Consider the following 27,665-nt stretch of genomic DNA (forward strand, 5'->3'; position numbering starts at 1 on the left):
TCTTGATGTCATACCGTAATTACATTGGGAGATCGCTGCTCAGAACAGCACAGGAGCTTCGTGGTGGGGTATGGGGTTCTATTCGCTGTAAATAGTTCATCTTGTCGATTTCTGCGTACGGACGAATATATCATTTTGCGTCTTCCTACTGCCCTGTTTTGGTAGTAGAGTTTTTCTTCTTCTTCCTCCTCTCTTCATTTCTCCTCAGGCATTTTCACACAAATTGGCAGATCTCATGCATGCAAGTAGAAATACAAGTCTATTCCTATCTATCATAAAGCCAAAGCCATGTAGTCGAGCTACCTATACCTAGCAATACCAATCCAGACTCCAGCGAAGCCAACAAACCAGGCTAAAAGAAAGAAAAGGGGTAGAAGTTAGAACACCGGACAATTCAAGCACCCTCGCCCTCACCATCACTCGCACAGGAATCGCTTCCCCAGAATCAACCCCAACGCCGCAACACCCAAAGCGCCAACAGTCCACCTCGCCAGATCCTGCACGGAGCGCAATCCAAACAAACTCCTCTCACCAGTACAGCCATCATCAAGCTCATGCACAAGCACACCCCGTACCCAAACCCGCCTCACATTCCGATCATTCCCGGTCCACACCCACTTGTGCACCTTCTCGCTCCAAGTCTCCCAGCCGAAGATATCAACTGCGGAGTCAGAGCTAGAGTCAACAGCCCTAGCGCCATCTTTAGCCCAGTCACTCTCAGACGGAATACCAGGGCCAAGCCGGATAAGCTGCACATCCCAGAACATCCCGTCCTCAAACCCGCCTAAGTCGTTAGGCAAATCAACAACCGCTGCCCCGCCGCGCGTAGCAAGGTATAGCGCCTCCTCGACGGAGAGAACCTCACTCCCGTCCATTTCCCCCTCAGTATCATCAGACCCCGGCTTCGGCCCCGCAATCGCCGTACTCTCCTCGGACGACGCCTTCGCCGGGCGCTTCGTATGCCGCAGTAACCGGCTAACAAGGCACGCCTGGCGCACGGCCTCCAGGATACTGGGGCTATACCCGCCGCTCACGTCCGTTCCCAGCCCAACGGTGATGCCTCTATCAAGCAGATCGCAGATCGGCGCGAGGCCGGAGCCCAGAGCGGAATTCGAGCTCGGGCAGTGTGAGATTTTCGTCTTCCGCGATGCGATGAGTTTTTTCTCGGAGGGGGTGAGGTGTACCGCGTGCGCGAGGATCGTTCGCGGTGTTAAGAGGGCACATGCGTCGTAGACGGCGGCGTAAGAAGGATGGTCGGGGAAAAGGGACTTCACAAGGTCGAGCTCGGAGAGGTTCTCCGAGATGTGCGTTTGGATGTGGAGCGGGGGTGTATATTCTTTCGCGAGGCGGCCCAACTCGCTAAGCGCATGCGTCGAACACGTCGGCGCAAACCGGGGTGTTAGGATCGGCTTGACGAGGCGTTCTTCCTCCTTGACATTCGATTCCAGGGCGTGGATATGCGCAATCGTCTCCCGCGACTTCGTTATACTGTCCTGCGCCGACTCGTCGCGATAGTATTCTGGGCAGAAGGAGGGGTTATCCATGCACACGCGGCCGATCAGGGCTCGTTGGCCCCGACTATGGCACAGACTCGCGAGGAGATTCGTGCTCTGCACGTGGATGGTCGCATAGTATGAGGCGCAGGTTGTGCCGTTGGCAAGGGTGCGTGAGATGACGGTGTTATACGTGGTGTGGGCTAAGGCCGTATCGGACAGCGCGCTTTCGAGCGGGAATGTGTATGTCGCGAGCCAGTCGAGGAGCGTGGAGGACCCGAAGAGCCCGGAGTTGGGGTACTGCGGGGCGTGGATGTGTGTGTCTGCGCCTTGTTAGCATACGGGACGCGAAAGCAAGTGAACGCATGGATATGGGTCTGTGTCTGCGTGCTGCATTTGAGGCGACGTACCGATAAAGCCCGGGAAGAAGAACTCGTTCTGCTCCTCGCGCGCTCGGACGATCTGGATGCCGTGCCAGCCGTTCTTCTTGATTAGGGATTGCAAGTCGCTCTCGTTTGCGATGGACCAGTCAGACCCAGTAATCCGGCCGGTTGAGGACGAGACCCAGAGCGCGCCATGTCTGATTGAGAGCTCATGTTTCCAGCCGTATTCAACCCGGGGTAGGTCGACGAATGTGCCGTAGAAGAGAGTGATCTTGGACTCCATCTCCATCTTCCTCGTCGGCTTGTGCCGGTGGAGTACCTAGCTTATCTGTGTCATACAGTCAGCATATCGTGCGAAGGGACGCCGCAAGGGGCAACTTACCTGGGACAATCTTCAAAATCCGGCAGCACTTCGGTTGCTTTCCCAACTTCGCAAGGGGAACCGAGGATTTATATCAAGGGGTGGAGCAGAGCGGAAGGCGACCTCCGCAGTGCCTTCCTGCCATTCCTGACAGATCACGGCTGCCTCCGATCGCTTCTGATTCGCTGCGGTCGGGCCCGCCGGTATCGATAGCGATAAGGTACGATAAGGATGGAGATAAGATAAGATCTCAAAACGGACCAGGATACGGAGTAGGTAGCTTTATGGATATCGAACTTTTATTGATATTTATATGCATCCAATGCTAGAAACAACCCCAACGCCATCTATCATGGTCATGTTGAATCTCACAATGCCACAACAGCCGTCCCAAACGTGTTGAAAGTGCTAAACGTCAAAGTCTACATGGGTATCATAACTACTCGCTGTCCTCAACTGGTGGGCAGGTACAGAACAAGTTCTGGTCTCCGTGGGCTATTGAAAATGTTAGTAACGGTCACAGCAAAACGATTCAGGTCGAAACTTACCATCATCCACGCGCGTCACGGAAGGCCAGAACTTCTTCTCAAGGAGGTAGGGAAGAGGATAGGCTGCCTTCTCGCGGGTGTACGGGCGATCCCACTCGGTGGCCAGGAGATCACGTTGAGTGTGGGGTGCCATTCGGAGGACATTGCCGTCACGGGGCTGCTCGCCGCTCTCGACGGCGGCAATCTCCTGGCGGATGGAGACAAGAGCATCGCAGAACCGGTCGAGCTCAGCCTTGTTCTCCGACTCCGTGGGCTCGATCATTAGGGTGTTGGCCACAGGCCAGGACATGGTTGGCGCGTGGAAGCCGTAGTCCTGCAGACGCTTGGCGATGTCGATGGCTTCGATACCGCAGGTATCTTTGAACTTGCGGACGTCGAGAATGAACTCGTGCGCACAGCGGCCATTGTCGTTGGTGTAGAGGATAGGGTAGTGCTCTTTGAGGCGGGAGAGGATGTAGTTGGCGTTGAGGAGGGTGATCTTGGTGGCGTGGGTCAAGCCCTTGGAGCCCATCATGTTGATGTAGTTGAAGGTAATAGGAAGGATGCTGGCGCTACCCCAAGGCGCAGCACTGATCGGGGGCGAAGAGTATTCAGTGCGCTTGGACTGGAGGTATTCGCTGTTGGGGTGAGAAGGGAGGTAGGGACGCAGATGCTCTGCAACGCCAATAGGACCGACACCGGGACCACCACCGCCGTGAGGAATGCAGAATGTCTTGTGCAGGTTCAGGTGGCAGACATCAGCACCGATCTCACCAGGAGAGCACAAGCCGATCTGAGCATTCATGTTGGCACCGTCCATGTACACTTGACCACCGTACTGGTGGACGAGATCACAGGCCTGTTTGGCACCGGGCTCGTATACACCAAAGGTGCTCGGGTAGGTGATCATGAAAGCAGCCAGTTCGTCCTGGTGTTTCTCACACTTGGCCTTCAGGTCTTCCAGATCAAGGTTACCGGTCTTGGTGTCGCACTTGATAGTTACGACCTTCATACCAGCCATGGCGGCACTGGCAGGGTTGGTACCGTGGGCAGAGACCGGGATCAGACAAATGTTGCGCTTCGAGCTGCCGGTTGCTTCCTGATACTTCTTGATAACACGAAGACCTGCGAACTCACCCTGGGCGCCAGAGTTGGGCTGAACTGTAACCTCGGCCATACCGGTGATGTCCGCGAGTTGCTGCTCCAGATCGTCAATCATCTGAGTGTATCCTTTGGCAACGTCCGCCGGGAGGAAAGGGTGCATCTGAGAGAACTCGGGCCATGAGATAGGAATCATTTCAGTCGTAGCGTTGAGCTTCATGGTGCATGAACCGAGAGGGATCATGGAGTGGGCAAGAGACAAGTCCTTCGACTCCAAGTGGCGGATGTATCGCAGCATCTCCGTCTCCGAGTGGTGGGTGTTGAAGACGGGGTGGGTGAGGTAGGCAGATGTGCGTTCCAAGCAGGCCGGTACGGAAGCCAGGCCCAGTTCTCCGTCAAGAGCAACCTCACCCTTGACATGGTTGGCAAAGACCTGCAGAATAGCCTTGACCTCTTCACGGCCAGCAGTCTCATCGAGAGAGATACCGACCTTGGTGGCAGACACGCGGCGGAGGAAAATGGAGTTTTCGCGAGCAGCAGCAACAATGGCGTCGGCTTCTTCGCTAGTCGACAACTCCACAGCAAGGGTGTCAAAGACCGCAGTGCCCTCCGCGACATTCGACTTGGCAGGAACATTGTAACCCAAGGCCGCAAGCTTTTCCCGCAAAGTGGCAGTCATGGACATGATTCGCTGGGCGATAGTCTTCAATCCAGAGGGTCCGTGGTAAACAGCGTACATGGCGCTCATGTTGGCGAGCAACGCTTGGGCTGTGCAGATGTTGCTGGTTGCCTTTTCGCGACGGATGTGCTGCTCCCGAGTCTGAAGCGCCAGTCTCAGAGCACGGTTACCTAGACGGTCCTTGGAAACACCGACAACGCGACCGGGGACCTTGCGCTTGTACTTGTCCGCACAGGCAAAGAAAGCCGCGTGAGGACCACCGTAGCCCATAGGCACTCCAAATCGTTGAGCGCTACCAAAAGCGATATCGGCACCGAACTCGCCGGGCGCCTTGAGGACGGTCAGAGCGAGCAGGTCGGTGGCGACGCTGAAGGTACCACCAGTGGTGTGAATGGCATCACTCAAACCCTGGAAGTCGTAGATCCCACCCTCGGTATCAGGATACTGGGCCAGAACGCCGATCAGGTTCTCGCCTTGGTCTTTGACGATTTTGAAGTCGTCCGCCAGGATGTCTCCAATAACCAGGTTGATCCCAAATCCTTCCGCACGAGATCGCATCACGGCAATAGTCTGGGGATGACACAGATGAGAGACGACGTATGTCTTGCCGGCCCTCTTCTGCTTTGAGAGCGGCTGCGTAGCCAAGGACATGGTCATGGCCTCAGCGGCAGCAGTGGCTTCGTCCAGAACCGAGGCATTGGCGAACGGGAGGCCGGTCAGGTCGGCGGTCAAGGTCTGGAAGTTCAAGAGCGACTCGAGGCGACCTTGACTGATCTCCGGCTGGTAGGGTGTGTAGCTCGTGTACCACGCAGGGTTCTCGAGGATGTTTCGGAGGATCACCGGCGGCACAATTGTGGGGTAGTACCCAGCGCCGATGTATGTCTTCCCACTGACGTCAATCTGCTCCCGGTATTTGTCCAACAGCTTCAGCATATCCGTCTCCCCAAGGCCACCGTGTACGCTGCTTCGAGGAAGGCCGTTGTCGGCGCTCGGAGGTGTGACGGCCAAATTCTTCTTCGACAGGATGTCGGCGGGAAGTACCTCCTTGACGAAGTCATCCAGAGACTTGGCCGGAGGGTCGAGAACTGCCAGCATTTCTTCGGCGGCCTCCGGTGATGGGCCAATGTGGCGCCGGGGGAAGGTATCTAGCGGTTGGAACACATCGCGTGGGTGAGGAACGCCATGGTCCGCTACCGAGCTGGTGTAAATTGGCCGCTTGGCGGGATGCGACTGTTGTGATGTTGTGTGCACCGCACGGTATGTGGGAAGGAATCGACTCCGCGCAACCGATGAGGGGACGGAGCGCAATTGGGAGCGCAGGGCGAGCTGGCGAGAGCCTCGCAGGCACCAGGACGCGGCCATCCTCGCCGTCGGCAGTATCGGAGCAATGTAGGGATGAGTGTGGCTCTTATCGCGGCAGCATAAGCGGCGAACACGCAATTGGTGTGGTATATTAGGATGGTAGAGAGGAAGGGAGTGCGACTCGAATATGAATAGAGAGAATGAAGAAGAAAGAACAATAGGCGAGACAATGCTGAGAAAAAGTTGCGGAACGGTGATGTATGAAAGACCGCGGCCAAACGGGAAACTGCCCCAAGCTCCCGATAACGTCACGCCGCAGCCAATCAGCAGCCCCGACTCTGCTGCTATCGGCCTCTCTCCGCGGGAAACCTGAGGCACTCCAGCGCTTATCGGACAAGGACTCGGGTAGCGCGACACAGTGATCACTGTCATAGATGCAGTAAACAGCGTTGTGCCTTACTTCAACATAGCTTATGGCGATTAAACGGTGAAGCATGCTGAATCTCATCCCGCACCACAACCACAACCCAGGGATTCGTAGCGGCCGAGCAAACAGTGGACTAGGTCCCATCTACTTTCGGTAAATTGGCTTGCCCAAGCTTCCTCATTCTCGGTAGATGCTGTGGAGAGCTGATCTTGTATCATTTCCGCCAGCTCGAAAGGTTCTGATAAAATCCGGAAGGCTCCCAAATGTGAGTGCTTTCATGGTTGAAACCTTCCTGGACAGGAAGTACACACTCCTTCCATATTTTATCGCAATGCTCCCTGCTCAGGCTCGTTGCACGCGGCAATTGCACGTCAAGGAGCAGGGACTAAGCCTGAGTCTATTAGAGCATTGGCAACAAATTCCTCTTTTGTTATTTTCCCACTATCCAAGAGCGCTTTTTTATCCTCCAGCTCCTCCAAGGCCTTGTCATAGTTATCCAGATCGCTTACTTTTCGCGCCGCAAATGCTCCCAGCTCTGCTGCGTTGTCAAATTCCTTCTCACGCCTCGCCCACTCAGTAGCTCCCAAGTGTCGGCGCAGCTGCGTAAAAGGAAAGCTGCGGTGGTCGTTGAAGCCAGATAAGAGGAGCATGTGCAGCCACATGGCCCCGGACGCTTGCGACCATTTGACAAGACTGGAGAGCTCTTTTTCTTGATGCTCTGGTATTCTTGCCTCTTCCTCCTCTAAGACACGTATGAATGTCTCTAGGCATTTGGAGTACCGGGAGGCAATCGTGGGCAGCTCATCATCCTTGCAGTCCCACGCGCTGTTAACAGGCCGGTCTTGTAAAAGCCACCACGGTGCTGAGCCAAACAGTTGGGTAGGACCGATGTATGACCACTCGAGATCCACTACTCCAATAACCGTCAGGTCTTCCCTGCCGCGGACAATCAGGTTCGCCAGGCCAAGATCATCGCAAATCAGCTTGAACTTGCCGTGGTTATATTTCGGGTGGACGAAATCAGGTACCAGGCCTTCTAGGACCTTGAACGCCATGTATTTGTTTTGAGCATCATATGAACCAACCGTCGAGTTCGGCTGATGAACGAGCTGCTCCCAATCCTGCTTAGCAACATATTGAAAATACTCCGTCGTCGTCGCAAACCCCTTGGCTCGGTCACCTGAGTAGATGCTTAGTTAACGCGCTCGATCACAGCATCAGGGAGGAAAAGGTATAGGCGTACCAAAAATGTCAATTCCCCCGTTTTGGAGGATGCTGTGCGCCTTGAATGTGAGCGGCCGTGGGGGTGTAGGACCTTGTGCTTCAGTCTGTGGCGAGGGCAGGCTGCCGATCTGGTCAAAATCAAGCATGAAAAGCTGAAGCAAAAAGTTCGCCAACTGCCGGTAGATATATTCAATATCACTATTGCTGATGTCCTCCCGCACAACTCTGCTAGGACGCTCGGCGTTCGGGTCCCGAAGAATGTCGCTAAGGCTCACACCGTCAATGAAATCCATCATGATAAACGGACCTAGACCCAGTGGGTTGGTGGCAGCGGAACCCCAGGCCTGTACCTTTGGGACAGGAATGGTAGTCCTGTCATGGATCAGGTTCAGGGCCGTCACCTCCATGGCAACCTTCTCATCGGCGCAGTTGTCGCAGACCATCCCTGCACGAGGGAAACGGACCATCCAAGCAGTGCTGTCACTGAAGACCATCTTCATTCCAGCATTGAATGCGCCATGGTGAAAGGTACCGTCAAGTTGACACGGAAGCTTGTTAGGATGGAAAGTTGACACCCATTGGCAGAGACGGCCTGTTCTGTACGTTTCGTTCACTTTATCAACCCAAAGCTCGCCCTGCACCTGGTGGACGAGATCGATAAGCGCGTTGGTCTCCATAATAAGAAAGAAGGCTTCAATTGCTGTGGAGGAGCACCGGGGGAATACAACTTTGATGACTGAGTGAACTGGTCAAAGGAAGCGCGAGGAAGGGTGGGCTGCGTCCTGTTCTTACGGTTGGTTGTGAGGTTTCAGTGCGTTGCTTAGGTGCCACAGCAGTATTTTATGTATTGGCGCCTCGTCCATCACGGTACGTATCCTAGTCTCGAAGCGAATCAGATTGCAGTCTCATCAATGCACGATTTAAAGCTGCAATTATTATTTGAAAACAGAAATACTGGCAAACTCTACCTCAGACAGCTTACCGTCAACACAACTCAACTTATCCAACAAAGATATGCTGTTCATTCAATGCTAACTAGCCAAAGCCCCAAGACACTTCCAGACAATCAGATGGTATACCGAAACCCCGGCACCCCCTCAATGAGCTTCTCGCCCCTCTCCGCGCGCCCATTGGCAATCCTGAACCAAACACTCTGCACCACCACAATCAGCATGAGGAGCAGATTACAAGCGATCGCACACCAGATCCCCGGCCGATAGTGCGGCTTGTCCTGCTCCCGGAACACCAAGCTCCCCGCAATCCCGCCAATGCCTCCAAACCCAACCAGCGTTGCGCTGGACAGCGCCCGGGTCCACTGCCCGCGGACATTGTTCGCCTGGTAGGCCATAACCGCGGGGATGTTGGAGTTCGAGCCGGCGACTGTAAAGAAGACGCCTACGTACTGCACCGCATTCGAGCTTGAGAAGCCCATCATCGGCAGGCCGATTATGCAAAGCAAGGCGTTGAAAATGAGGACTGGCCCTCGAGTGCGGTATTTGTCGCCGACCCAGCTTGTGCCGTACATGACGAATCCGGCTGCTGCGTAGGGAGGCGCGACGAGACATTGCGAGGTCCCGGTGTCGAAGCCCATGCCTTCGGAAAGGATTATGGGGAGGAAGTAGGCGATGGCATAGCTGACCGTCGTGACGCAGCTAGTCTCGTTAGCGATGTTCACAATCATCAATTGCCTGCTCACAAGAAAATCATCGCAAAGCCCCAGATCTTCAGGTCAAGCGCTGGCTTGAGAAACCGCTTCATGGTGAAGGGCTCGGCATCTCCGTCCGACCGATCACGGTTGATGCGGCGCACAACAAACGCGCACTCCTTTTCGCTGAGGAACTTCCAGGACTTGTGGGCTCTGTCGGGGAAGTCGACGAGAAAGATGATTGCGAGGATGCCAATGGCTCCGGTGATCACTCCCTCGAGGATGAAGATCCATCGCCAGCCCTCGATCCCGTGAGATCCATCCAGCTGCATCAGGCCGAATGCCAGGATTCCAGCCAGGGCGGAGGCTACGCAGCCGATCAGGTAGAAGACCGAAAATCTCTTCTGGACGTCGTCTGGGCAGGTTAGACAAGAAAATATGTCCGGGAGAGAGACATACATCGAGCATACCAACTCGAAAGCAGGTAAACGCAGCCAGGAAAGTACCCTAGCGACTGGTCAGTTTACAGCGAGAAAGCGCAATCAAAGGATAAGCTCTTACCTGCTTCCAGCAAGCCAAGAAGCACTCGGCAAGCCGTCATCTGCTGCCAATTCTTTGTGAAACCCATGCCCTATCGTGGCCGTCAGTAGGTAGGAAGCAACTAACTGGGGGCAGTAATGCAAAACATACCACCAAGATTGCACCCCAAGAAATCACAATACTTCCCAGGAACAAGGTCGGGCCCAGCTTCCTCGTTATAACCGTCATCGGCGGCTGGAAGATAATATAGGGAACGAAGAACATAAGGACGACGATCGACTAGGTAGTACCAGTCAGCATCATCCACTATATATCGAATTGGGTACGGGGAAAGGAAGGCCGCACATATCGAAATCCCACATACAACTCCAAATCAACAACCATTCTATCCCTTCCAGTCAGCGAATCCAACTTCAATCGACAAATCACAGAAAACAAGGAAGAAGCATACCCCGCAACAGCAGCCATACTCAAATTCGTCCGATCCATCAGCGAAACGCAATACGCCAGCCCCGTGATCGTGACAAGCCGCAGATCAATCCTTCGGATAATCTTCCTCTGCTCCTCGGGCGAGAACTCCTCATCGAAGTCGATGTCGTTGAGCGCAGCGCGGCCCGCATCCTCGACTTTTTCGACGGTGGGGGTGTACTTCTCGTCGGTGAGGGGTGCCATCGTACTCTTGTCCGTCTACACTAAGGTAGGGAATACAGTAGCTTATTCTGCAATCGGTAAGCAGGTGTAGAACTTGGGTCCGGTAAAGCGGGTGGAAATGGAATGAAGTGAAATGAACAGATCTGATCTACCACCCCGACGGGCAGCTCTAGGTACCTATATATACCTCCGCCCCACGCCCAGCGCAAAGATGAAACTGGGCCAGGGCCTACACCGACACGACAAGTTTGCACCCCTGCAAGTGCAAGGTGCCCTACCCCGGATCCTGTCAAGCAGTGGCCGGGCACAGACAGCCGCCTCAACCCCAAGCGAGCCAATAGCGACGACACTCGTAACTGCCGATCTCCAAGAGCCGGCTTGGAAGGCGAAGATGCCTCGGCGACTCGACCACCGTGTAGCTTCGACCCTGCCAGAGCGTGCAAGAGGCGGTTTTCCCCGGAGTATGGGGTGGGCACTGGGCTGGTGCGAATGCGGGGGAGGGGAGGGGTCGCTAGTCCAGACTCCAGTGCTCCACTGTGTTAGGTATTTCTCCGGGGTCAATGGGGCATGGTGACGCTAGGGTACGTACGGAGTAACTGCGTCCCAGGAAAGATGCCTCGGAATAAATGCGATCTTGGCTGGACTTGGCGGTTCCTTCGGGTGCGTTCTGGCCGGCTCGATTGGACTGGAGGGTCAGTGCTCGGTTTTTGCCTTTCTGATGCACGGTGCACCTGGCTCAGGGTATGACAGCTGACTGCGTGGCCGGTGGTGAGAACCTTACGGTATCAGCTAACTGCCGCTCCAATCAGCGCTGGAATCGCGTTCGAGCATCCTAGGGACAAGACTTTCAGGGCTGAGTGCCGGGGTTGTTTGTTCGTGCTCGGCATCTGGTTGTTAGCGTGGCTGGCAGGTTGATCGTAGATAGACCACGGTGAAGTTAAACCGTAATGATTATATCATTCTCTCTACTGAAGGAGATATAATAAGACTGTAAGTAATATACACTTCTACTACCCCACTACCCAACTCCTAGTAAACCCTCATATGCCGAAGGAGTATACTTGCTCCCTCGGTCTCACCATAGCTATCCCATCTCACAGTTCTGACTCCGAACACCTACATATAACTGAGTGAGCTCTCCTCCCGCACAGGGATCAGCCTCTGCCGTTCTCCGTCTTCCGCCTGCTCCAGCTCCTCCCGCTCTTTCTTGATCCGATGCCCTGCGGTCGCCACAAAGCCCACCAAGATAGACCCAACCACAAATCCCGCGCCTGCGAGGAATATGTTGATCGGGATGGGATTCCCATCACAAGGACCGTTGGTTAGTGCGTCCAGACCAGTTTGGGAGAAGTTGACGAGGCCTGACAGGCAAACGATCGTCCCATAGACGCGGCCGAATGTAGCAAAACCGAAAACTTTGGTAGCGTAGTCCCTATTCACATTGACAGTTAGGTGTTTGGACATGGAGTTTGGAGAGAGGTTGTGGTGATGAACTTACGACATGGCGGAGTAATACAGCGGGCGCAGAAGGACGAAGAGAATGACAGTCAGGTAGCCCGTCCAAAGCGCGGGAATCGAGTTAAGAATGCCGATAAGCGTGGTGAGAAACACTATGACTCCCAATGTCGACGGGACGCTGAGATGGTCAAGAAGCAGTCCAATGAGCGGAGTGGAAAGGACGCCACCGACGGGGAGAGCGATATCGAAAAAGTTGTTGATCTCAATGCCCTTCTCTGCGTCGAGCATATACTCGTACTGGTTTCGAATAGTAGCAATGAAGTAGTTCATCCGGAGCATTTGCAATACCGTCATCATTGTGATGAGTATAAACCACGGAGTCGCCATTTGCTGGTGAGCCGGTAAACCGTGCAGAACACCCCAGACAGCGCTAGTCTGTTGGCGCTCCTCTTCAAGCTGCTCGCGCCGTTTTCGTTCCTCCTCATCGCCGAGAATCTTGTCTAATCTCTCGAGCTTATCCTGGCGACGCTTAGCTCTCGCACTTCTTATTCTCCGGAGCTCGCTCAAGCTATCAATCTCGTCATCTGAGTCGTGGACATCCAGCGTCGCATCCTCCGCCTTCTCGATCCGGACCTCCAACTGGTGTGTGGTCTGATAGTCGCGGGCTGGCATAAGAGTAATCCAGGTGAGAAGAATCAAGGCCGGGACTATGGTATAAGCGAGGAAGAACTTGTCCGGAGTGAAAGTTCTATTACTGGCCTCGAACGCCAACCGATAGAACAGGTATACTGCCGCAGATGCGTCGAAGGCGCCGGTCACAAGAGCGACAATAGTTCCAGTATGTTTGGGGAACGCATTCGCTATCTGGAAAGACGGAACGAACAAGAAAGTGCCTCCGAGCGAGAGGAAGAAATTCGCCGCAATATATCCATCGAATTGCGGATGCGAGAAGGAATAGGACATCAACAAGCTGCCGGCAGCCAGAAACACGCACGCGGCGTAACCGCAAACCCGCGAACCATAGCGGTCGAGGATGGATCCGACAGGGAGCGACGACACATTGGCAGTTATAGAGCCGACGGTGAAGAACAGGTTGAGTCTGCAATTAGTCAGTATGGTCCTTGGCCCAGTTTGCAATGCATTTGGGTAGCTACCTCAATTCCTGATCATAGCAGGTATCGAAATCATCGCTGAGCTCACTTAGAGTGCACAGATCTCGGTAAACCCCTTGCGCGACAAGGACTGGCTTCAGCGCAGCATAGCCAAAGATGATTCCGGAGCCGAACCAGCAGGCCAATACGGTAGCGAGCACCTGCGCTGGGAAAGTTAGCACGCGACCTTCTCGCGTGGCAGGGGAATGCTAAATACCTAGTCGCTTGGCGGTCGAGACCTTGTAGGGGGCGGTGGTCGAAATATCCTCAATTGCAGCGACAGGCTGAGGGAAAAAGTCATAGGAGATCTTCCGTCTGATACTCTTGACAGAACCGTAGGTGTTGTAGGTGCCACTGATCGACTCCTCGTCGCGCGGTTCTACCGGCACGGCATCGACGCCCTCGAGAGCAGAAACATGCTGCACCAGGGACATAATATAGAACTTGGAAACTCAGCCCTAGGGTATACAAGGCAGCCGATGGATATGATGAGCCTGGGAATGGCGAGGGCCTCGGGAGGGGAGGATGGATAAAAAGATTGTGTCGTGGGTCTCGAAACTTCCTCTCGATAATTGCGGAGACTCTTCTAGACTGCTCCCTTCCAAGGCAGCTGCAGCAGAAGAGCCCAGCCCGCTCCTGGCCCCCTGTGCTACCGTCGTACGGCATTGGTATCCCCAATTGATTATTGGCAGATAAGCAGCTTAAATCCTAATATCGGAGTTTGTTCGAAATGCGCCCAATTTTTAGGAGAACTCGCTCGACCATGGTTGCCGTAACTGGCTGGAATGCGGGGTGACACCGACAGCTGCGATCTATATAAAAAGCAAATTGCCAGTCTAGGCGATTAACGAATAATGTGCTATTTATACAGAGGAAGTTAATTTAAAGCCTGAACCGCCCTGTTTCCGCCTATAATAGAGCCATTTAACGCCCTCCACCTGTCAGTGGTTTGGCATCAGATGACATGACGTATGACAGGGATGACGTAGTGCTCCCGTAAGTATACTTTTATGGATGGATCTCATCCAGACTTGCTCTCAGGAACACTTCTCTCTCCACGATCCGACAAAAGGCTATCACGATGGCTTCACTAACGATCAACGCGCCCGGCAGCGGGTTCCTCTATTCCAACTCGCGAAACGCCCGTCTCATCATCACCGCCGAAACCCCCGACTTCGACACCGAGTTCGTCGAGGGATGGTCGAAGGAGGGTTTCAACACTATCTACGTTCCTTTCTCGCAGGATGAGAAGGAGTATGTTCGTCGCCTGATGTCAGTCAAGGAGGGCCTCGGTGTAGGCGACAACTATGGTGTTATTGGTGAGCCAGAAATATCCCGGAACCATGCGAACTGCTCTGACGATCGCAGCATTCGGCGACGCGGCCGCATTCTGTCTCGACTACTATCTCAAACCGAACAACGTCAGCCGCCTTTGCGCCCTCGTCTGCTACTACCCCTCCAGCATCCCTGATATCCGATCGAAGTACCCGCCGTCGGTGCAGATGCTAACGCACCTGGCTGGCGACACCATTGACGTCGTAACCACACCAACCCTTCTAGGATTGCAAGGCAAGAAGAAGGTATCGAGGAGGCAGATAAACCCCGGCATTGGAACGGGCGAGCTCCTCGACATCGGCCACCGCGCGTACACCTACTCAGACGCCGAGCCCGGGTTCGCGGAAGTCGATCTGGACGAGTACCACCGACTAGACGCAGACCTAGCCTTTTCACGAACGCTCGATGTTCTGCGCAGGTCGTACGGACGAGAAGGCGATCTGGTGAAGCCATTAGAGGAGCATCTGCAGGGTACGTCGACGATCAAATCAAACTAAACCAGTACGCAAGGTCCTAAAAACTGCAGGCAAATTCTTCTCCATGAACCTCCACGACACAATGGCGCACTACACCAAGAACCTCACGCCCACAACAACCTACGTCCCAACCCTAAGCGGCGGCACCGGCGCCCGCGCCCTCAAGCGCTTCTACGATCAGTACTTCCTGCACAAGCTCCCCCCCTCAATGCACCTGCGCCTCCTCTCCCGCACTGTCGGCGCCGACCGCGTCGTCGACGAGCTCTACGTCTCCTTCGAGCACACGCACGAAATCCCCTGGATGCTCCCCGGGATCCCGGCCACCAACAAGAAAGTCGAGATCGTGATCGTCAGTATCGTCAGCATGCGCGCGAAGCAGCTCTACGCCGAGCACGTGTACTGGGACCAGGCTAGTGTGCTTGTGCAGGTGGGTCTGCTGGATCCGAAGCTGGTCCCGAAGGAGATGCAGGAGAAGGGCGTGGATCGTCTTCCGGTTATTGGACGCGAGGCGGCGAGGCGCATCCTCGATGAGGATCCTGAGGTTGAGGAGCCGGAGTTCCATAATCGGCTGATTCGGCGGGCGAGGCAGAGGAGGGGGAGTGCGGGTGGTAGGAGTGCAGGTGCGGAGAGCGAGGTGCCGCAGACTCCGGCTGTGCAGTCTGAGGCTGAGGGGGCGGGCCCGAAGAAGGGGAAAAAGGCGGGGCCGCAGAATGGAGAGCAGAATGGGGGGAAGAGTGGGATTCAGGGTAATGACAGAGAACAGGACAAGGGCGAACTGGGACCTGAAAAGGAAGGCCAGAATGAGGTGAAGGAGGGAAAGAAGGATGAGGATGGCGTCGAGAAAAAGCCGGAGAATGGGATCCAAGAGGGATTAAAAGGTGGTGAGAAACAGCACCAGGCCGGAGTAGAGGATGAAAAAGAGGAGCAGAATGGCGTCCAGAATGGTCATGCCCAGAATGGCCATACTGAGAATGGACCCGAAGCCGGAGACGGAGTCAAAAAGGATGACGGCAAGGAGAAGGAGCAGGATGAGGACGAGCTGTGATTGCAGACCCCTTTATGATTCTATATACCCTTTTAATGATGCCTCTGACCCTATTCTTGATATGACTGCGCATGACTTTGGCCTGTTTGGTTTTCGTATTTTGGTTATTTTTCTGCATTAATATCGAATTTATTTCTCTCTTCTCTTGTTGATGGCTCACCACCCCTTCCAAGGCACCCAAGCCTCCCTAACAACGTCGCCCTCATCAACAACATAATAGACCGGAAAGTTGGCGGCAGTAATACAAGCATGCTGGCAGTAAAGCAGTACCTTGTCTCCAACCTTGAAGGTCTCCTCAGCCTTTCTATCCTTGACCTCATTGACACCGAAATGCGATAAGGCCGGGGCCGGTGATAGTCCTAGAATTCCGTGTTCCTGGCTCGTTCGTACGACAGCCCACTGTGGACGATCAATAACGCGGCCGTAGCCGGGGAACTCGCTTGTTTCTTTCGAGAGTGCGATTGTGCCGGCGTTGACAAGAGCTTCGTTGCGCTCGGGATAGACGCTACACACTTCCGTTAGGACGCGGACTGATTGTGCGGTGGGTGGAACGAGGCCCGTTGAAACTTGTTGGAGGTCGTTGCAGGGATAATTTCCTGTTGTTGTTAGCTCGCTTTTAAAGGGATCTGATAATAAAGGCGTACCAGCATGCAATTCCAACTCCAGCCCCTCAGGCAAGACCTCTCTCAGCTCGCTGACAACATGCGCCGTCGGGGTCGACCCAATGGATACAACAACCTTGCGCTTCGTATTCAAGTGCTTCGATGCGCTAACCACCCCCTCTACCTCCTCCTTCAGTACGGATACCGCGCTCTCTTCAGTCCGGCAGGCATACGAGTGACCCGCGTGGCAGTAAAACCCGTAAAGATCTACAGCAGAGGACTGCTCGACGCGCTGGACAAGCGCCGGGAGAGCCGAGGAGGAGTTGACGATTCCGGCTCTGCGGGTCCCGACGTCGATTTTGATGAAGACAGGCCATGGTGTTGAGGCCCCGGTAAACTTCTCTAGGACGTCGATGTGCTGCTCGTTGTCGATCATCAGGAGGACTTTGAGGGATTGAGAGACTTTAACAAGGCGAGGGAGGACAGTGGGGTATATCGGCATGCTGTAGAGACACTTTTCGATAGTCAATTCCTCGTTTCTCTCAAAGCCAGTGGGAGCGAGGACCAACCTCATCGAGAATCCCCTCTTTCGCAAGGGGAATGGCGCCTTCGATCTCGGGAAGCGTGGAGGCGACAATGCGGCGGTGCTGGCCGTTACCGAGCATCATCCTGGTTACTTCGAGAGACTGCTTATATTAGCTTGTGGAATGCACCTCAATGAGGTTGGCTCGTACCTTGAGCGTCTTGACGTGCGGCCGGAATGCGATTCCCAGCTTCTCCACATCTTGAAGAAGCTGCTTGACATTTCGCTCGATGGTCGGCTTGCTCAGGACTAGAGCCGGTGTCGGGAGGTCTGTGACCGGCTTTCCAATGTATGGTTCGTACGAAGTCATGTTGAATTCTTGTCATGCGATAATTTGAGTCGGAGAGTTGGAGAAGGCCGAGGCGAGGGGCAGTGGGGTTTTATACCTGCTCATCTGCTCCGTTCTCGAGGTCTCCGCAAGGGATGGCCGGAGCATTCCAAGGGTTCTTCTGCCTGCAGACTGCTGGATACCTCTTCACCGCGGAGATATTTGGTATAGTGTTTTCAGTTTTGGGATCTTCAGCGAATCATGGTGTTTACCGCGCTGTATCGTGTGCGGCAGAACCTTCTACCGTGGCCTAGCCGCGCCCATGTCGCAGGCACAGAGACGGACAGATCGTTATTCTGAAGTTCTCTTCGTAGGCGTATAATCGTAAGGTCGGGGCAAAGGCACTCGATAAGTCGAGTTCCAATGCTGCAGGTGGAGTTTTGCGACGCTGAGAGTTGAGGCGAGGCCGAGTGGCGATGCGGGGAAGGAGGGGCTCGCACTGAGGTCATCCAGGAACTCAACCAGACTCGAGTCAAGCATTCGCCTCCTGCGCAGAAAATCACTTCAGGAATCTCTCCGATATCTCTCGACCGTTCATGATACTCAATTGATTCAAGTAAGATCAAATCTCAAGCACCGTCTGCCACTGCTGATCCACTGATACCTCAGGCCTCAGTACCCCACCTCTTATCGCCTTATAATCAACGCCGTCGTCATTCAACCCACTCGACAACTGGCCGTTCTTCTTCACACCTATACCCTTCAAAATGTCGAACCAAGTCCGCACTCTCTCGCCTTCGACCGGAAAAGTCCTCTTTGAGCACCCTGGCGCCACTATCGAACAAGTCACTCAGATCGCCCAGGCCTCCGAAGATGCGTTCCGCAGCTACAGGGAACTATCCCTCGACCAACGGAAAGCTATCGTCGTCAAGGCCCTGGAGGTCATAGACGCGAACAAGGAGACCCTTGCGCAAGAACTGTCCTCGCAGATGGGACGCCCGATCTCATACACTGCTGGTGAAATTGATACGATGCGCAAGCGAGCCAACTACCTTCTCGATCAGGCAGAGGAAGCTCTCAAGACTATTCCGGGGCAAGAGGAGGATGGTTTCAAGAGATTCGTTAAGAAGGGACCAGTTGGTCCGGTGCTCCTTGCAACTGCGTGGAACGTAAGTCGCTTCTCAACTTTCTTGTCGGCAGCAAGCTAACCGCTCAGTACCCCTACCTGATCACCATCAACGCTCTTGTCCCCGCACTCCTAGCCGGAAACACCGTGATCCTCCGTCCATCTCCTCAGACCCCGCTATTTGGCGATCGCCTCCTCGAATACTTTGAACAGGCTGGTCTTCCCAAGAACGTTCTGCAGGTGGTGCATCTGGGTGCGTGGGAGGTTCTCGATGAGATCGTCAAGATCCCTCAGATTAAGCTCGTTTCTTTCGTTGGCTCTACGCAGGGTGGTATTCGTCTCCGTCAGGCGACCGCTGGCCGAATTCTACCATTGAACTTGGAACTTGGTGGCAACGACCCGGCCTACGTTCGCCCTGATGCGGACCTCAAGTACACTGCCGCGCAGGTTGTTGATGGCGCAGTCTTTAACTCCGGCCAGAGCTGTTGCTCTATCGAGCGAATCTACGTGCACGCAGATGTGCACGACGCTTTCGTCGCCGAGGTTCAGAAGGAGCTGGCAACGTACGTCTCTCATCCATTCTCAGAACCAAACTAACTTTTATAGCTACAAACTCGGCGATCCTCTCGACAAGGCCACTACTACGGGTCCGGTAATCTCCCACCAAGCGGTCAAGAACATTCAGTCACACATTGACGACGCCCTGTCTCGTGGTGCTGTCGACTCGACGCCCAAGAACTCTACCTTCGAGAGCCTGCCAACTGAAGGAAGCTTTATCGCTCCCCGAGTCCTCACTAACGTATCGCAAGATATGCGCGTCATGCGCGAGGAAACGTTCGGCCCGGTCGTCCCTATCATGAAAGTTCAGAGCGACGACGAGGCAGTAGCACTTATGAACGACAGCGACTACGGCCTGACTGCTAGCGTCTGGACCAAGGACATCAAGGCTGGCGAAGACTTGATCGAGCGCATCGAGGCAGGAACCGTCTTCATCAACCGATGCGACTATCCCGCTCCGGTTAGTGACAACGTCTTCAATTTCGCATTCCATACTGACGGTGATACAGGACCTCGCCTGGGTTGGCTGGAAGAACTCTGGCCTGGGCTGCTCTCTCGGTCCTCAGGCCTTCGACGCATTCTACAAGCTAAAGAGCTACCACATTCGCACGACTCACGGCTAGACATAGATTATATATTCCTTCTCATTTATCGGTACATAAGACATAACATTAATTTTGTTTTGACCTCGTGGTCGCCTTCCTATCTCCTACTACTGAGCATCATGTTTCACGACGACTTGCACGCGCTAGTGTCGTTACCAGTCTTTCCAGACCCGGTAACATACTTCTCGCGCTTGCCACCCTTAAGCCTGCGGCTGTACTCAACACCAACACTGTTGCCAGTCTCGACATCAAACGGCACAGGAGAGGAGTAGTCATGCGTAGCAGTCAAGTTGGCATAGGTCTTCTTGACAATGTCCAGAATGCCATGACCACCAGAACACTGGCCCTCCGTCGCAGGAATTGGCCACTCATACGTCTTCTGCGAGTACTCACCCGCAGCCATGGGCCCGTTGTACGAGACATTCAGGTACAGGTTGCTCGTGTCGACCTCGTAGTTCGTGTACCCGACCTTCTCGGCGAGGAAAGAGAGCAGGTTCGCACCGCAATCCCAGCGTCCTAGACCGGGGATGCCGAAGTTCGCGGACAGGGACGAGATAATGCTGTAGTGCGTGTAGAAGGTATCGTCTTCTTTTCCGAGAAGGTGCTGCGGCACGGCGCCGCCAAGGAGGAAGGAGAAGATCTTGTTGCCCAACTCGTACGTGTCGTTCTCATCAAAGGTCAACAGGATTAGGGTGTCCTTGGTGAAGTACTCGTTGTCCAGCAGGTCGATCAGAAACTCCCACGTCCAGGTGCCCGAGAACGAGATATCAGTGTCATGCCCGTCATTCGTCATGTTCGGCGTGACGAAGCTATACTGCGGCAGACGGTGAGTGCGGAGGTCCTCGTAGAAGTCCGTGAAGTTCTTGATCTGGCGCAGGCGCGTCGCGTCCTCTGTTACGCTGTTGTATAGGATCGCCGGGTTGTGCTTGCGCACGTAGTCGTTGTCTCCCGACGTCGGGTACCGGAACCCCTGGTAGCCTGGGTAGGGGCTGTGCTCTTGGTACTCGCCCCAGCTGATGTTCTTGGTGTCGAACATGTCGGCGATGGTGGAGACGTTGGCGGGGATCTGGTTGAAGTCGTCGTTGTCCATGCCGAAGGTGTCGCCGCCTTGCGAGGCGCAGTAGTTTGGCTCGGAGGGGTGCGTGACGGCCCACATGTTTGTCAGGGTGAGGCCCTTCTTTGCGAGCTTTGCCAGGTGCTTCTCGGAGGCGGCGACGTCGTAGTCCTAGTCCAGTTAGTAGTGCCTCGTGTTGTGGAGGGGTGAAGGGGGTGCATACGGTGTTCTCGAGCCAGATGTTCACGAAGCGGTTGAACGACTTGCCCTGGACGTTGCTGACGGGGGAGTACGGCTTGATCGTAGCACGGGCCGCGGCAATCTCAGGTGCTGAGGGGGTCTGTTCAGAGGAGGTCTGGGCTAAAGCCAGAGACAGACCTCCGAGGAGGGCGGCGAGGGTCTTGGTGTACATGGCTAGCACCCGGGGAGTTCACAACAACTGAGAAGATTGGTGGCAGAGACTTGTGTGCTGAGCAAAAGACAGAGATCGTCGTGGGATCTCCTCTGTTTATATAGCTTCTTAGAGACGGTCAGAGGCTTCGACACCTGGTAAAAGCTTACGCCGATGCTCCGTCGGTCATCGCCGCTGTCGAGCTCGCGGCTCGAGATCCATCTAATGCCTCTATCACGATTGGTTACATTGAGCATGCAAGCATGGAGCTGTCTTCGCGGAGAGTCAAGTGTCCACCTCGCGTAAGTTGGATGTCTGCACGTTGCATATCGATCGGAGGTGAGTGGACGAGAGGATGTAGAACCGAAAGGAACAGGCAGCGGAGTGGAGACCCCGGGCGAGCACGTGCGGAGCTGGGGTGCTGCGACTCGACTCTGGATCGTCTCCAACCCACGCCTCCGGGGCACGAGGGCGCAACCAAGCTTCCAAAGCTTCCAGCCCTCCACCGGACAAGATTTTTGGCGATGCTTGTCCCCGGGTCGGATATCGACATGCCGCTTATCCGCATTGCATTACAATGGCACATGGCTACTTCGAAGAACCTGGTAGATAAATCGTAAATTTCATACCACTCGTCAGTCTACTCTAGTCTATCCACTGTGCATCGTTCTATGTACTGAAGGCACGTGCTGGCGCAATCTAGTTAAAGAACTTGACCTCGCCCTCCTTCGCCTTGCCAGCGGCAACAAGGCGCTTGATCTCCTCGGTGTAGACGTTCTTGACAGCGGCGGCGTCCTTGCCCGCAGCAGTGAGGCGCTCAGCAAGGGAAGCAAGCTCCTCGTTGTCGATCTTGGCGTTGATAAGGTCAACGTCGGTCAGGACGGAGTCAACCTGGGCGGCAGAAGGCTCGCCAGACTCGGCAAAGTAGTTGACGTCCTTGACGGATCCCTTGAGCACACGCTTGTTCTTCTTAGCGGCGTTCTTAGCGGCCTCCTTGGCCTTCTTCGCCTTCTCACGGTCAGCCTTGGCGGCCTCCTCGGCGTCCTTCTTGCGCTGCTCCTCCTCGAGGCGGGCCTTCTCCTTCTCCTCGGCGATGCGCTTGGCCTCGGCCTCCTTCTCAAGACGCTTCTTGTCCTTGCCGGCACGAGCGGCCTTGCGGAAGTTCTTGATACGCTCGTCTAGGGCAGCGCAGTCGTCGACAAGGTGGCGGAGACGGGCAGTGTCCTCGGTCTTTCTCTTGCGGCGAGCGTTGGCGTTCTTCTTCTCGACATGACGCTTCTGGTCACGGTTCTCGTTGTCATCGGGAACATCCTCATCGAGGTACTCGAAAGTACGCCAGCTGTCGAAGTTGTACCAGAAGTTGTAGAAGTTGTTGACTTCCTCGAAGGTACTGTTCTCGTCACCTAGTTGAGGGACGGGCTGGATCTTAGAGAAACGGGCCTCGCTCTCGAAAACAGGGCGCCACAGCTTGAAGAAGCTCTGAGGGCTCTTCTGGCTAGCCTTCTTGCTTGGGGGCTCGACGTCGGCAGCCTCATCCACGGAGTCGAACTGGCGGCGCTTGACGGGGTCGGACAGGACCTCGGTGGCCTTCTGGATACACTTGAAGAAGCTGTCGTTCTCGTCGCGGTCGCCGAGGGCAGCCTTCTTGTCGGGGTGGTGACGGAGGACCTTCTTGCGGTGGGCACGCTTGACCATGTCGGGGGTAGCGCGCCAGCGGTGCTTGCTCAGACCGAGGACGGCGTAGTGGTCTTGGCTCTAAAAGTGTATTAGGATTTATCACGCCAGTAGCAAACTCTTGTACATACCTTCCAGTCCTTGGCATCTCTCTGGAGCATCATGGGGTCCTCGTCCTCGGAGATCTCGTCGTTCTCGTCCTCCTCGGTCTTCTTGACGTTCTGCTGAGCCTGGATGCGCTCATCCTCGGAGAAGGTGCGGTGGTGGCGCTTCTGTTAGTTGTTAGCCGCAGCTCAGAGTGATTGCGTGAGAAACTGTATGGCGAAAAAATCGCAAGATTCGGATGGGAGACGCACTCTGCGGGCGTGAGCCAGGAAGTGAGGACCAACGGGCTCGAGGTTCCTCTGGGTGGCGGCGGAGAGCTTGCCAACAGCCTTGAAGTCCTTATCGGCAGCCCAGCCGGCGGGCAGGGCCGGAAGGGTAACGTCAATAACCTGTGCGGAAGACATCTTTGATAAAGTGAAGGTGGGATGATAGAAGACGGCCTCAAAGGAACAACAACGAAAATCGAGAGTGGGCGACAATTATTTTTTCTGCCTCGGTCCGCCGCCTTGGCTTGAACCAATCAGTGAATGCCTGTTTCGGAGGTCATCGAGGCGCCGGGATCAAAGGACATGAGGAACGGACAACTTCCACGCTCTTTTACATTCGCAATTCCTGGTTAACTGTATTTTTTCTACTGAATAGCGCTTCTTTATAATCGATCAACTGAAAATGTCCGCACAACCCGCCGTTTCAGCACTCAGCGCCTACCGCCAAATCCTCCGCGCCACCCGCATCGCATTCCACAGTATGTCCCCAGGCACAGTGATGTCCGCTCGACGAAGTGCTGATTCTTTTTACAATAGATGATACACGAGTCCTCCTTGCAGCCCGTCAAGAAGCGCGCCAGAATTTCGAGAAGCACCGCCGATTCGGCATAGACACACCCATGCAGATCAACCACGCTATCGAAGTTGCGAGCATTCTGCGCCACAACATCGTGCAGGGTGCTAGAGATGCGAAGGATGAGAATGCGCAGTGGGGTATGTATTGCTCCGTTAATTGGGATTGGATACATTATGGCTATGTGGATTTGAGGCTCACGATTTCTCGTGCTTTAGAACTGCGCATACACGACGACATTGAGCGTGGCGATAACGACTCGGTCAAGATTGCCGGGAAGAAGGTCAAGGTTGACAAGCCGTGCTCGTCATAGTAGTCCGGACTCGATCTTGAAGCATTATTTGCGTTGTATATTATAGGGTTGGCTGCAGATTGCATTGGGTGATTGTATTATAGTATACCCAACTTTCAGGATCTCTCTCCTTTGGCGTTTGGGGCATTCAGATAGCGATAGATGTGATTCTACTTGAAGATTTATATCACATTATTGTTTACCGACTTAAGATGCGCGAAGTAGGCTTTAGGACTCAACATGCGGAAATGCTCAAGGGGCTTGGTCAATATGGGGGGGGCGGTTTTGGATAAGAACAGTAATGTCTTCGTGGGAAGCGGGATACATAAATCCAAAGGACGGAGATACGGAATCTAATAGTACTATAAAGATTGCGTTGGAAGATCCTTGCACAGGTTCGTCCGGGGCCGAAATATATATTGAAGTATTCATGTAGCCGAGAAACCGAACAACAGGACAAAACTTATGTTGAACAATGTTATGATGATCCTTATTATTCTCGAATTTCTGGGTATTCATACAGTAACTTGATTGAAAGTGCATACATACAAACGCCCGCTTCGAATGACATGAAGCCCCCAAGTCCGAACCCATAACATATCGACAATAGAAAATGTTTAATCACCAGACATACTCGAATACTGAACCTCTCCAGCACCAGGCGGAGGAGCGACAGCCATCTGCTGGGTGCGTTGCTCTTTTTCAGTACCGGCCGTTATAGCCTTTGTGCCTTGATCCGCGTTCCTCGGCGACCCTACAGCTTGCCGACCCTCTCGAGCGTACTTCAACCGTTCCTCCCGATCCATATTATCCAACGCCTTGGGCTTACCCCATCGAACTCGGAGAGGACAGCCCTGAACGACGGCTTTACCCTGACAATGTTTGGCAGCGGCTTCGGCAGATTCGCGGGTGGCGTAGTTGACAAAAGCGCAATGGGCTCGATGTGAACAGATTAGAGAACGGAGCTGACCGAACTGCACAAAGAAGGATCGTATAGCATGCTCGGGAAGATCGTCTTCGACACCCGTAACGAAAAGGGATGTAATGTTTGGATCCGCCGGTGGGAGAATATCTGCTTGCGATGGTGGAACCTGCGCGGTGCCAGGGAAGGGTCGACCCCCGCGTACGCCTCCACGACCCCGTCCAGGTAGTGGCGTGCCTCTTCTGCTGTCACTTGTTCGTACAGGTCCCGGCGCGTTGCCATAGCGGCTCTTGACAACCGGAGCTCCTGTAGGGGCTTCTGTCTCTCCATCCTCCTGTGGCGCCTCCAGCTGCCTCGGCTTCCTGTAGTACGGTTCACTGTTCGCGAGTCTTCGAAGCAGCTCGCGTGCTTTCTCATCCGTCTTCTCGTATTCCTCGACAGCGCCTCGCCCTTCCTCAATTTCCTTTTCGTGTCCCTGCGCGTAGTATTCACGGTTGATCGAGCTCTCCGGACCGGGCGCCACCATCTTTAGCGCCGCATCGCGAACCACGATCGGGAGACCGAACGACAGATCGAGCATGCAGCACTGACAACAGTTCTTTAACCGGGCGCAGGTAAGGCAGATGTTCGTGCGCTTGGTGCGCGCCGTACGGTCGGCTTTCCATCGGAATATGGTGAAGGGACGGGTGCAGATCTTGCATTCGGCGCCGTGGTCTTCTTTGAGCATCTGGACGTATGGATTCTCGGGTAGGCAGTTTTCGCAGACCGATGGGAAGTCGGTGGACTCCCATCCTGACCGGTTAAGGTCCTGTTTGATTTGGGGCGGCATGTTTGTGGTGGAAACCTACACGATGAGAGGAATGATTCAACTCCGAGTCTCCAAGATTATCGATACGGAGCAGGATCATGGGTGGAGGTGAGTGTGGCTGGTGCTGTTAGTTATGTAAGCAAAGCACGTGACTTGTCATCGTCTCGGTCTCGGCTCGCTCTCCATCCGAATCGTCGTATCGAATACGCATATTTTTATCATTTCCAACCGCAGGCTGCAAGATATTCTTGATTATAGGCGAAACCAGCGGGGCTCAAGAGCTTACATCTACACAATGCCGATGCGTATCGCGTACTTACGGAGTATCCTTTGGCGCACTGGGCATTCTGAACTCTTTGGCCTGAGCTGTCAGGGACTCTGGATCAACCCCATACTAGCCCCGATGAAGTTAGCGCTGTGCGTAGGCTCTCCGGCAAGGTCAGCCGTGATTGGTCGAGCGACTAAAAAAGCCGGACACCTCCTTTCTGGTCCTTCTTCTGGCCATCGTATTCATCGCGTATTCCAATCTTTCTCTTCTTCTTGTCACACTCTCTCTAAGACATCTCGGGTTGTTCTCAATCTTGTCGCTGTTATAAAGACTGTCTTTTACGCGGGCTCTGTGGTGTTGTGTTCTTCAATTCCTTGTGCTTTTTCTCCGCCTCCCCGAGCTTTTTGAGACTCTTCCGCCTCACCCCTTTTTAACGACCAACATTCAATTCTCTTCAAACACCTCAATTCACAATGGCTCCCACCGCTTTAGAGCAAGAGAACCACCAGCGCGATGCTGATTTCAACAAGGCCATGCACGGAAACTCCGCTCAGGCTCAGGGAGGTTTCGCCGCCATGCGCCAGAAGAGTGCCGCTGCTCAGAAGGCTGCTGTTGACGAGTACTTCAAGCATTGGGACAACAAGTCCGCTGAGGCGGAGACCGAGGAGACTCGTGAGGTACGCTGCTTGATATTACCCAACATCAATCTCCGGTTGCTGACTTGTGTGTGAATAGGCCCGTCGCGCCGAATATGCCACGTTGACACGACAGTACGTTTACAACATTGGAATCGAAGAAGCAATGCTAACTCGAACAGCTACTACAACCTTGCCACTGATCTTTACGAATACGGATGGGGTACATCTTTCCACTTCTGCCGCTTTGCCCACGGAGAGCCTTTCTACCAGGCCATCGCTCGTCACGAACACTACCTTGCCCACCAGATGGGCATCAAGCCCGGCATGAAGGTGCTTGATGTTGGCTGCGGTGTCGGTGGTCCCGCCCGCGAGATTGTCAAGTTCACCGACGCCAATGTTACCGGTCTCAACAACAACGACTACCAGATTCAGCGTGCGACCCGCTACGCCGAGCGTGAGGGTCTGAGCCACAAGTTGAACTTCGTCAAGGGCGATTTCATGCAGATGCAATTCCCCGACAACTCATTCGACGCTGTCTACGCCATTGAGGCTACTGTCCACGCTCCTGAGCTCGCCGGTGTCTACAGCGAGATCAGGCGAGTGCTTAAGCCTGGCGGTATCTTTGGTGTCTACGAGTGGCTCATGACCGACGAGTACGACAACGACAACCAGGAGCACCGCAAGATCCGTCTCGGTATCGAGCAGGGAGACGGTATCTCCAACATGGTCAAGGTGTCCGAGGGTCTGGCTGCCATCGAGAAGGCCGGCCTTGAGCTCCTTCACAACGAGGATCTGGCTGACCGACCGGATGCTATTCCCTGGTACTATCCTCTCGCTGGTTCCTTCAAGCACATGACGTCGCCGTGGGATTTCTTCACCATTGCTCGGATGACATGGTGGGGACGTGGCCTTGTCCACCGCTTCGTCGGCGCCATGGAGACGATCAAGCTCATCCCTAGGGGAACACAAAAGACTGCCGACAGTCTGGCGTTGGCCGCCGACTGCCTTGTTGCCGGTGGTGAAAAGAAGCTCTTCACCCCGATGTACCTGATGGTTGCACGCAAGCCTGAGTAAGGCACTAATGTACAATGACCAGCGTTTCTTTGCGGGCGGTCTATCATATTTAATAATTG

At 54.4% G+C, this 27,665-nt stretch overlaps 13 protein-coding genes across 13 annotated transcripts; 4 read left to right on the forward strand and 9 right to left on the reverse strand.

Moving 5' to 3' along the window:
• Positions 1 to 416: 416 nt before the first annotated feature.
• DSM5745_09089 (chlorohydrolase family protein) lies at positions 417 to 2,165 on the reverse strand (the record flags this gene model as incomplete). Its single annotated transcript, XM_026751105.1, has 2 exons — positions 417 to 1,816; positions 1,904 to 2,165. The coding sequence occupies 2 exons, from the start codon at positions 2,163 to 2,165 to the stop codon at positions 417 to 419; spliced, it is 1,662 nt and encodes a 553-aa protein (XP_026600191.1).
• Positions 2,166 to 2,676: 511 nt separating this feature from the next.
• DSM5745_09090 (glycine decarboxylase subunit P) lies at positions 2,677 to 5,906 on the reverse strand (the record flags this gene model as incomplete). Its single annotated transcript, XM_026751106.1, has 2 exons — positions 2,677 to 2,732; positions 2,786 to 5,906. The coding sequence occupies 2 exons, from the start codon at positions 5,904 to 5,906 to the stop codon at positions 2,677 to 2,679; spliced, it is 3,177 nt and encodes a 1,058-aa protein (XP_026600192.1).
• Positions 5,907 to 6,644: 738 nt separating this feature from the next.
• Positions 6,645 to 8,174, reverse strand: DSM5745_09091 (phosphotransferase family protein; the record flags this gene model as incomplete). The annotated part of the gene is made up of 2 exons (XM_026751107.1): positions 6,645 to 7,453; positions 7,517 to 8,174. 2 exons carry the CDS (start codon positions 8,172 to 8,174, stop codon positions 6,645 to 6,647), a joined length of 1,467 nt encoding a protein of 488 aa, XP_026600193.1.
• A 389-nt stretch (positions 8,175 to 8,563) lies between these two features.
• DSM5745_09092 (putative phthalate transporter) lies at positions 8,564 to 10,354 on the reverse strand (the record flags this gene model as incomplete). The annotated part of the gene is made up of 6 exons (XM_026751108.1): positions 8,564 to 9,149; positions 9,194 to 9,649; positions 9,704 to 9,773; positions 9,833 to 9,961; positions 10,009 to 10,067; positions 10,134 to 10,354. 6 exons carry the CDS (start codon positions 10,352 to 10,354, stop codon positions 8,564 to 8,566), a joined length of 1,521 nt encoding a protein of 506 aa, XP_026600194.1.
• A 1,095-nt stretch (positions 10,355 to 11,449) lies between these two features.
• Positions 11,450 to 13,376, reverse strand: DSM5745_09093 (putative MFS transporter; the record flags this gene model as incomplete). Its single annotated transcript, XM_026751109.1, has 4 exons — positions 11,450 to 11,765; positions 11,832 to 12,890; positions 12,946 to 13,108; positions 13,160 to 13,376. 4 exons carry the CDS (start codon positions 13,374 to 13,376, stop codon positions 11,450 to 11,452), a joined length of 1,755 nt encoding a protein of 584 aa, XP_026600195.1.
• A 647-nt stretch (positions 13,377 to 14,023) lies between these two features.
• On the forward strand, positions 14,024 to 15,798 carry DSM5745_09094 (dienelactone hydrolase; the record flags this gene model as incomplete). The annotated part of the gene is made up of 3 exons (XM_026751110.1): positions 14,024 to 14,261; positions 14,311 to 14,748; positions 14,804 to 15,798. 3 exons carry the CDS (start codon positions 14,024 to 14,026, stop codon positions 15,796 to 15,798), a joined length of 1,671 nt encoding a protein of 556 aa, XP_026600196.1.
• Positions 15,799 to 15,954: 156 nt separating this feature from the next.
• Positions 15,955 to 17,293, reverse strand: DSM5745_09095 (D-serine ammonia-lyase DSD1; the record flags this gene model as incomplete). The annotated part of the gene is made up of 4 exons (XM_026751111.1): positions 15,955 to 16,394; positions 16,443 to 16,914; positions 16,970 to 17,086; positions 17,135 to 17,293. The coding sequence occupies 4 exons, from the start codon at positions 17,291 to 17,293 to the stop codon at positions 15,955 to 15,957; spliced, it is 1,188 nt and encodes a 395-aa protein (XP_026600197.1).
• Positions 17,294 to 18,018: 725 nt separating this feature from the next.
• DSM5745_09096 (aldehyde dehydrogenase family protein) lies at positions 18,019 to 19,558 on the forward strand (the record flags this gene model as incomplete). The annotated part of the gene is made up of 4 exons (XM_026751112.1): positions 18,019 to 18,420; positions 18,468 to 18,940; positions 18,984 to 19,395; positions 19,445 to 19,558. 4 exons carry the CDS (start codon positions 18,019 to 18,021, stop codon positions 19,556 to 19,558), a joined length of 1,401 nt encoding a protein of 466 aa, XP_026600198.1.
• A 106-nt stretch (positions 19,559 to 19,664) lies between these two features.
• DSM5745_09097 (putative acid phosphatase) lies at positions 19,665 to 21,006 on the reverse strand (the record flags this gene model as incomplete). The annotated part of the gene is made up of 2 exons (XM_026751113.1): positions 19,665 to 20,765; positions 20,818 to 21,006. 2 exons carry the CDS (start codon positions 21,004 to 21,006, stop codon positions 19,665 to 19,667), a joined length of 1,290 nt encoding a protein of 429 aa, XP_026600199.1.
• A 678-nt stretch (positions 21,007 to 21,684) lies between these two features.
• Positions 21,685 to 23,168, reverse strand: DSM5745_09098 (putative ribosome associated DnaJ chaperone Zuotin; the record flags this gene model as incomplete). Its single annotated transcript, XM_026751114.1, has 3 exons — positions 21,685 to 22,740; positions 22,791 to 22,931; positions 23,016 to 23,168. 3 exons carry the CDS (start codon positions 23,166 to 23,168, stop codon positions 21,685 to 21,687), a joined length of 1,350 nt encoding a protein of 449 aa, XP_026600200.1.
• Positions 23,169 to 23,433: 265 nt separating this feature from the next.
• Positions 23,434 to 23,917, forward strand: DSM5745_09099 (LYR motif-containing protein; the record flags this gene model as incomplete). Its single annotated transcript, XM_026751115.1, has 2 exons — positions 23,434 to 23,509; positions 23,568 to 23,917. The coding sequence occupies 2 exons, from the start codon at positions 23,434 to 23,436 to the stop codon at positions 23,915 to 23,917; spliced, it is 426 nt and encodes a 141-aa protein (XP_026600201.1).
• Positions 23,918 to 24,513: 596 nt separating this feature from the next.
• slt11 (Pre-mRNA-splicing factor ECM2) lies at positions 24,514 to 25,647 on the reverse strand (the record flags this gene model as incomplete). The annotated part of the gene is made up of 1 exon (XM_026751116.1): positions 24,514 to 25,647. One exon carries the CDS (start codon positions 25,645 to 25,647, stop codon positions 24,514 to 24,516), a length of 1,134 nt encoding a protein of 377 aa, XP_026600202.1.
• A 720-nt stretch (positions 25,648 to 26,367) lies between these two features.
• Positions 26,368 to 27,606, forward strand: erg6 (sterol 24-C-methyltransferase; the record flags this gene model as incomplete). The annotated part of the gene is made up of 3 exons (XM_026751117.1): positions 26,368 to 26,571; positions 26,630 to 26,664; positions 26,712 to 27,606. The coding sequence occupies 3 exons, from the start codon at positions 26,368 to 26,370 to the stop codon at positions 27,604 to 27,606; spliced, it is 1,134 nt and encodes a 377-aa protein (XP_026600203.1).
• Positions 27,607 to 27,665: the final 59 nt, after the last annotated feature.

This window comes from Aspergillus mulundensis (genome assembly GCF_003369625.1).
Source record: "Aspergillus mulundensis strain DSM 5745 chromosome Unknown scaffold_11, whole genome shotgun sequence".
In the NCBI taxonomy this organism is placed as follows: Eukaryota; Fungi; Ascomycota; class Eurotiomycetes; order Eurotiales; family Aspergillaceae; genus Aspergillus; species Aspergillus mulundensis.